Source organism: Babylonia areolata, chromosome 18 (genome assembly GCF_041734735.1).
Source record: "Babylonia areolata isolate BAREFJ2019XMU chromosome 18, ASM4173473v1, whole genome shotgun sequence".
In the NCBI taxonomy this organism is placed as follows: Eukaryota; Metazoa; Mollusca; class Gastropoda; order Neogastropoda; family Buccinidae; genus Babylonia; species Babylonia areolata.
Window position 1 is genome coordinate 56351903 of NC_134893.1, and position 8728 is coordinate 56360630.

An 8728-nucleotide genomic window follows, 5' to 3' on the forward strand; every position below is an offset into this window, starting at 1 on the left:
TTTGTGCACGTATTTTTGTATCTGTGTTGACATAGTCTTAAGTTACCCTGCTTGTTGTACTGCGTGTTTGATACACTTTCCCTTTTACGAGGACAGGATAGAAACTGAAAAAAGCAAAGTCCGCTTCGTCCCTTTTTTCCCCTAAAAAAAAGTTAACTCATTCATTCATCCCTCTCTCCGCACCAGCACACACACACACACACACACACACACACACACACACACACACACACACACACCAAAACAACAACAACAAAACACGAACACGTCCCAGCCGTCCATAAATCCACACAAAAACCACCGTGGATCGTGGAACTGAACACGGAACCCATGACATCACAAAAGCACAGGCAGGCATGTAGGCAGGCCGGCAGCAGGTCAGAGGAAGACCACAGCACTGTTGCCCCTCCGGCCGGCACTATGACCCCGCAAGGCGACGGGACGGGCGGCAATGTCGGCAGAGCCCTGGCTGAAGCGGACCCTCGACCCGCCCGTCGACTCCTTCCGGTCCCTCTCCCGGTCCCGGTACGCCGCCGAAGACACCGCGCAGGCGCAACAGCCGAGCAGCTGGCGGAAGCCCTGGCGGAACTTGTTGCTGAAGAAGCAGTAGATGACGGGGTTCATGCAGCAGTTGGAGGAGCTCAGCCACTGTGCCAGCGGGACCACCACCTCGCTCAACACGTGCTGGGCGTGCCGCGACATCTCGGGCTGCACCACGCGCCAGAAGTTGATGACGTAGAGCGGCAGCCAGGACAGCGAGAAGAGCACGCAGACCACCACCAGCATCTTGAGCACCTTCACCTTGGAGCGATGCACCAGGTGCGTGCTGCTGTTGTGGGCGCCCACGCTCTGCCTGCGCCAGACCTTCAGCCCGATCAGGCTGTAGCAGACGGTGATCATGGCCAGGGGCAGGGAGTAGCAGCAGACGAACATGACGCCCACGTAATAGCCCCTCTGCACGGTCAGCGAGGGCCAGTGGTCGTAGCAGACGTAGAGGTGCTGGCGGGAGGTGGTGTAGGGCCGGTGCTGGAAGAAGACCAGCCAGGGCACCATGACGCCCAGAGCCGTCAGCCAGATGAGGCACAGGATCGTCTTGCACTTCCCCGTGCTCAGCTTCACCTCCAGGGTGTGGCAGATGGCCAGGTATCTGCCCGCACCCCCCACACACATCACTACGCTGGTGTATACGTTGGGCTGTCAGTCTGTATTCACCAGTCAAGATAAATCTACCACGCAGTCGATCTGCATCCACCATTATGAAAACCAGGCTGTCAATCTGTCCACAAGTCTAAATACCAGGCTGTCAATCTTTCCACAAGTCTAAATATCTACCAGGCTATCAATATGTATTAACCACTCTGAATACCATGCTGTCCATCTGTATTCACCAGTTTAAATACCAGGCTGTCAATCTGTATTCACCAGTTTAAATACCAGGCTGTCAATCTGCATTCACCAGTCTAAATACCAGGCTGTCAATATGTATTCATCAGTCTAAATACCGGGCTGTCAATATGTATTCACCAGTTTAAATACCAGGTAGTCAATCTGTATTCACCAGTCTAAATACCAGGCTGTCAATATGTATTCACCAGTCTAAATACCAGGCTGTCAATATGTATTCATCAGTTTAAATACCAGGCTGTCAATCTGTATTCACCAGTCTAAATACCAGGCTGTCAATATGTATTCATCAGTTTAAATACAAGCCAGTCAATCTGTATTCACCAGTCTAAATACCAGGCTGTCAATATGTATTCACCAGTTTAAATACAAGCCAGTCAATCTGTATTCACCAGTCTAAATACCAGGCTGTCAATCTGTATTCATCAGTCTAAATACCAGGCTGTCAATATGTATTCATCAGTCTAAATACCAGGCTGTCAATATGTATTCATCAGTCTAAATACCAGGCTGTCAATATGTATTCATCAGCCTAAATACCAGGCTGTCAATATGTATTCATCAGTCTAAATACCAGGCTGTCAATATGTATTCACCAGTCTAAATACCAGACTGTCAATCTGTCCACCAGTCTAAATACCGGGCTGTCAATCTTTCCACAAGTCTAAATATCTACCAGGCTATCAATATGTATTAACCACTCTGAATACCATGCTGTCCATCTGTATTCACCAGTTTAAATACCAGGCTGTCAATCTGTATTCATCAGTTTAAATACCAGGCTGTCAATATGTATTCATCAGTCTAAATACCAGGCTGTCAATCTGTATTCACCAGTCTAAATACCAGGCTGTCAATATGTATTCACCAGTTTAAATACCAGGCTGTCAATATGTATTCACCAGTCTAAATACCAGGCTGTCAATATGTATTCATCAGTTTAAATACCAGGCTGTCAATATGTATTCATCAGTCTAAATACCAGGCTGTCAATCTGTATTCACCAGTCCAAATACCAGGTAGTCAATATGTATTCTCCAGTCTAAATATCAGGCAGTCAACCTGTATTCACCAGTCTAAATACCAGGCTATCAATCTGTATTCATCAGTCTAAATACCGGGCTGTCAATATGTATTCACCAGTCTAAATACCGGGCTGTCAATATGTATTCATCAGTCTAAATACCAGGCTGTCAACATGTATTCATCAGTCTAAATACCAGCCAGTCAGTCTGTATTCACCAGTCTAAATACCAGGCGTCAATCTGTATTCACCAGTCTAAATACCAGGCTGTCAATATGTATTCACCAGTTTAAATACCAGGTAGTCAATCTGTATTCACCAGTCTAAATACCAGGCTGTCAATCTGTATTCATCAGTCTAAATACCAGGCTGTCAATATGTATTCATCAGTCTAAATACCAGGCAGTCAGTATGTATTCATCAGTCTAAATACCAGGCTGTCAATATGTATTCATCAGTCTAAATACCAGGCTGTCAATATGTATTCATCAGTCTAAATACCAGGCAGTCAGTATGTATTCACCAGTCTAAATACCAGGCTGTCAATATGTATTCATCAGTCTAAATACCAGGCTGTCAATATGTATTCATCAGTCTAAATACCAGGCTGTCAATATGTATTCATCAGTCTAAATACCAGGCTGTCAATATGTATTCATCAGCCTAAATACCAGGCTGTCAATATATATTCATCAGTCTAAATACCAGGCTGTCAATATGTATTCACCAGTCTAAATACCGGGCTGTCAATCTGTATTCACCAGTCTAAATACCGGGCTGTCAATATGTATTCATCAGTCTAAATACCAGGCTGTCAACATGTATTCATCAGTCTAAATACCAGCCAGTCAGTCTGTATTCACCAGTCTAAATACCAGGCTGTCAATCTGTATTCACCAGTTTAAATACAAGCCAGTCAATCTGTATTCATCAGTCTAAATACCGGGCTGTCAATATGTATTCATCAGTCTAAATACCAGGCAGTCAGTATGTATTCATCAGCCTAAATACCAGCCAGTCAGTCTGTATTCACCAGTCTAAATACCAGGCGTCAATCTGTATTCACCAGTTTAAATACAAGCCAGTCAATCTGTATTCATCAGCCTAAATACCAGGCGTCAATCTGTCCACCAGTCTAAATACCAGGCTGTCAATCTGTATTCATCAGTCCAAATACCGGGCTGTCAGTCTGTATTCACCAGTTTAAATACCAGGTAGTCAATCTGTATTCACCAGTCTAAATACCAGGCTATCAATCTGTATTCATCAGTCTAAATACCAGGCTGTCAATCTGTCCACCAGTCTAAATACCAGGCTGTCAATATGTATTCACCAGTCTAAATACCAGGTAGTCAATCTGTATTCTCCAGTCTAAATACCGGGCTGTCAATCTGTATTCACCAGTCTAAATACCAGGCTGTCAATCTGTCCACCAGTCTAAATACCAGGCTGTCAATCTGTCCACCAGTCTAAATACCAGGCGGTCAATCTGTATTCACCAGTCTGAATACCAGGCTGTCAATCTGTATTCACCAGTCTGAATACCAGGCGGTCAATCTGTATTCACCAGTCTGAATACCAGGCCGTCTGACCTACCAGTCTATGCACCATGTAGTCAATCTATCCACCAGTCTAAATACTTGGCAGTCAATCTATCCACCAGTCTAAATACTTGGCAGTCAATCTATACAGGCAGAAATATCAAAATCTATCAGTCAGTCAATACAAACAAATCTTCCAGTCTATATACCAGGTAGTCAAACTATCCACCAGTCTAAATACTAGGCAGACAATGCGTATCCACTCGCCCGTACACAAGACAATCTGTATCCACCAGCTTATGTAGGGGATGAACAATCTCTCACGACAATGAACGCATTTCCCAAAATTCATTTTCGAGACAGTGCAGCGTATCTTCTTGGGTCTGCGGTTTGCGGTCAGTAGGTGGTAGAGTATTACTACGCTACTGTTACTACTACTATTTCTTCTATTAGCAATGCTTCGTTCTGACACACACACACAGACACACACAGACACACACACACACACAAAACCCGAGGTAAAGAACCGGGGGACAAAAAGACAAAAATGGGGAGATAAAGAGCAAGGAGAAGGGGGGGCCGGGGGGGGGGGGGGGTGGGGGGGGGGGGGGGGGGGGGAAACAACCACCCCCAGCAAAACGACAAAGATAACCTGAAACAAAAACAAGTGTGTGTGTGTGTGTGTGTGTGTGTGTGTGTGTGTGTGTGTGTGTGTGTGTGTGTGGGCGTGGGGGTGGGGGTGGGGGCACACCGGTTTACCTGTCCAGAGCAATGGCGGCCAGCGTGTTGACAGAGGCACAGGTGGCCACGCCCTGTAGGTAGGGGGCTGCCTTGCACATCATGGCCCCCAGCTGCCAACCTGCAAGGACACAGATGTACCCAGTTTGGAACCGTTCCTCCACTGACCAACTTACAGACATCAACATCAAGGTACCCATTCCTCCGCTGACCAACTCACAGACATAAACAGCAAGGTACCCATTTCTCCGCTGACCAACTCACAGACATAAACAGCAAGGTACCCCTTTCTCCGCTGACCAACTCACAGACATAAACAGCAAGGTACTCATTTCTCCGCTGACCAACTCACAGACATAAACAGCAAGGTACCCCTTTCTCCGCTGACCAACTCACAGACATAAACAGCAAGGTACCCATTTCTCCGCTGACCAACTCACAGACATAAACAGCAAGGTACCCATTTCTCCGCTGACCAACACATAAGGAGGCATGCCACAAACCCTATTATACTGTATCGTATTGGTATTGCATTGTATTATATTGTATTTTTCACAACAGATTTATCTGTATGGTACCCATTTCCCCACTGACCAATACACGGAGATGGACACAGCATGGTACACGTCCCTCAGCCGAACAACTCACAGACATAAACAGTGTAGTCCCCACTGATCAACGCAAATGGACACAAACACAAACAGCATGGTACCCATTCCTCCACTGACCAACACACACAAACGGTATTGCTCCCATATCTCTACTGACCAGCTCACAGACACAAACATTGTAATACCCATTCCGCCACTGACCAACTCACAGACATACACAGCATGGCACCCATTCCTGCACATGTTGACATTTCATTCTGATTTTCAACCAGAAAAGTTCCACGTCGATTACAAGAATTACGTATCCGAGTTGACACTGGCCCAGCAGTGAGTGTTCAGCACTGTGCTGGGAACGATGGACAGATAAACCAAGGAACACACATAGACACACGCACACACAGACGCACACACAAGCAAACATGCACACACACACACGCGCGCGCATGCACACACGAACGCACGCACACATACACACACGCAAACACACACAGACATAGACACACAGACAGACACACAGACACACATCGAAATTTCTTGGCGCCCAACGCAACAATGCTGCTTCCATGGAAACGCCACAAAACCGCAGGATTTTAAATCATTATGGCTGTCAGCGATCGTGAAACTAAAGACAAACACACAGAGAAAAACAAAAAAGCCTTTGTTGATACATCAAGGGACAGAGAATGACATGCGCAAATACTGCCTTTGTCAAAAGAACGGCACTTAATTAGAGAGCGACCCCCCTCCCCCGCACCCCCCCCCCGCACCCCCAGCAAAAGACAACAACCCAACAACAAAAAACAAAACAAAAACAACAAAAACAACAATAAAACAACAACAACAACAAACAAACAGCTTTGACATAAAACCCTTTCCTTGATTTTTTTTTTTTATGACAGTCGTTGTCCATTCCTATTCCCGAAGATTTCTGCTTCTAGAAGTAGGCATGCGATCTGATCACCTGTTTCTGTGTTATACGTTTTGTCAGTGCCAGTGTTTTGCACATAGTATTGTGCTGCACGTTTAATGCCTCTGTATAGTCCGCTGGACCCTGAAATACAACATGAGCTGAACTGAACTTGATTGCACCACTTCTCTTTTTCTCAAACAGGGTGAATCCAGGTGAAATGTCAGTGAAGTCTCTCCGCACAAAGGTAGGTGATTAAAAGTAGCGCCTTTTTTTTTCTTTTACCTTTGTTTGCTCGTGTTGAGTTTAGAAACGAAAGCACACACACACACACACACACACACACACACACACACACACACACACACAGAGTGGCACTCTCTCTCTCTCTCTCTCTCTCACACACACACATACACACAAATACATGCTATACCAGTGACCCTTTTAGCGTCAGATGAAATGTTTCCATGTGTGGGCATTCAGCACTGTCCCTGGACACCACAACATTGAAATCAGCCGCAGTCCCACAAGAAGTCAAGAGATGGGTGTACTGCGCGACAAGAATGCTCTGCACGACCCGTGGACCACTGTATTAAAAATAGGTGGATAGCGCATGCCTTCTTTGAGCCCCTTTGCTAATTGAAGACAGCGGAAGTGTTCAATTGCTACTCTTGTCAGTACAGCACGAAGCAGCAACTTCATATATGTAGCCGAGCGCTCAGCTGGCTACGATGATTGCTTCGCGGCAAGCTTTCACTTGCTCGAGGCGTTAGTTAAGCTGACATTCTTGTGTGTCCCTCCACAGCAAGTTTGCACTACGTGTCACTGCACTGTTTTCTTGTAATAACTCTGGAAAATAAACCATTGGTTGATATCATTCAAGACACAATATTTGGCATGTAGTGGTGGCAAGCATAACACGATTTCATCGAAGATACACGGTTCCATTTCAGAAACTACCACCAGTTAGCAGTCGACTTCTCAACAGACTGACAGCTGGATACGAGTATCAGTATGGCGTCCAGTAGGATCCAGCTTTCCTGGCCAATGAGCTATCCAACTATTTTTAGTACAGTGTCAGTGGACACTGTTATGTGTGATGCTGGCGAAAATCCCTGCAGGAGACTGAATCAATCGAATCCGATTTCTGCTTTGACGTCACATCCTGCAAAGGCTGGTCATTATGGCGCCCGCAATGGAAGTTTCCATCTTACAACAACAGGTACACACACTTCAGCTTTATGATTTCTCAACTCTGGCCCACACGGCAGTGGCACTGTTGACTCGCAGAAGTATGCGTCGCATAGTAGATATGGTGAAACGAACTGTCTGGACTGAGCTGAATAAAAAAACCCGGAAAAAACAACACACACACACACACACACACACACACACACACACACACACACGTACGCACACACACACGAGTGAGAGAGAGAGAGAGAGAGAGAGAGAGAGAGAGAGAGAGAGAGAGAGAGAAGGGTCTTATCTCAACAAAGAAATGTCAATCTTTTTATAACAAAAAGCCCAAATCCGCGCATTCTTGCGCATCTTTACAGAAAGAGAGGGAGAGACAGAGAGAAAGTATTTTTCATTTTTCGTTTTTTGTTTTGTTTTTATTTTTGTGCGGAAGACCCCCCCCCCCCCCCCCAGGTCTAAACTAAATACAGGCACAGGCGAATGGACCAGTAATGTGGAGAGAGAAGAGAGAGAGAGAGAGAGAGAGAGAGAGAGAGAGAGAGAGAGAGAGAGAGAGTTAAGAACGAAAAAAAGACAAAAAAGAAAAAGAAAAGATGGACACAATAAAAGATCTTTTTTTTTTCTGAAGGTGGGGACACTTCGAGTAACTGAAAGACCCCACCCCCCCTTTCTCCATACCCCTCCACCCTCCTCCCAGCATCCCAATGGAGTTGGGGGTGGGTGAGGGGGGCGGAGTGCCATTCCTCCTTGACAGCAATTCTGAGTCGCTGGAGAAATCGGAGCCGAATGGTTCTGTGTGCCACACTCTGTCCAACCGCTCTCCGTCCTTGGACGAAAGATGTACCACTGTCTCTCACTGCCAGCCACTTAGCACCTTCCAGAACTCCGCCTGGGCCAGTTGACCAACAGTGAATTCACTGCCACACCTCGTGTGGTTGGTTACGAGTTCGGTGTCAAGACCACCAGGCGTTGTATTTTTTTTTTGTATGAAAAGGAACTGTGTGTGTGTGTGTGTGTGTGTGTGTGTGTGTGTGTGTGTGTGTGTGTGTGTGTGTGTGAACCTAAGTGACTGTAACATGATCTTGTCATTGTAATGCACAAGAGCAATTTTGTTTTGGGATATGGAGCTACATAAATCTTCCGTAGATATATTACTATTCCGAAGAATAAAGTCTGTCCAGACTTTCAGGCTGAACAACTCTACATTCTATTCTCATACGAAAATAAATCCTTCCCCGATTTCAAGTGAATGTTTGTTTATTTTTCGCATTTCACGACCCACAGATGCCGTGTAGCAGCTCGT

The 8728-nt window shown here is 45.7% G+C and overlaps 1 protein-coding gene across 1 annotated transcript in view; it reads right to left on the reverse strand.

Annotated features, from left to right (window-relative positions):
- Window positions 1-378: 378 nt before the first annotated feature.
- LOC143292285 (neuropeptide SIFamide receptor-like) overlaps window positions 379-8728 on the reverse strand; it is a 45177-nt gene continuing 36827 nt past the window's right edge. Inside the window, exons 2-3 of the mRNA XM_076602471.1 lie at window positions 4729-4828; window positions 379-1147 (exon numbers count right to left, since the gene is read on the reverse strand). Of these exons, the coding sequence (XP_076458586.1) occupies window positions 379-1147; window positions 4729-4828 (869 nt within the window). The remainder of the gene's footprint in view (window positions 1148-4728; window positions 4829-8728) is intronic.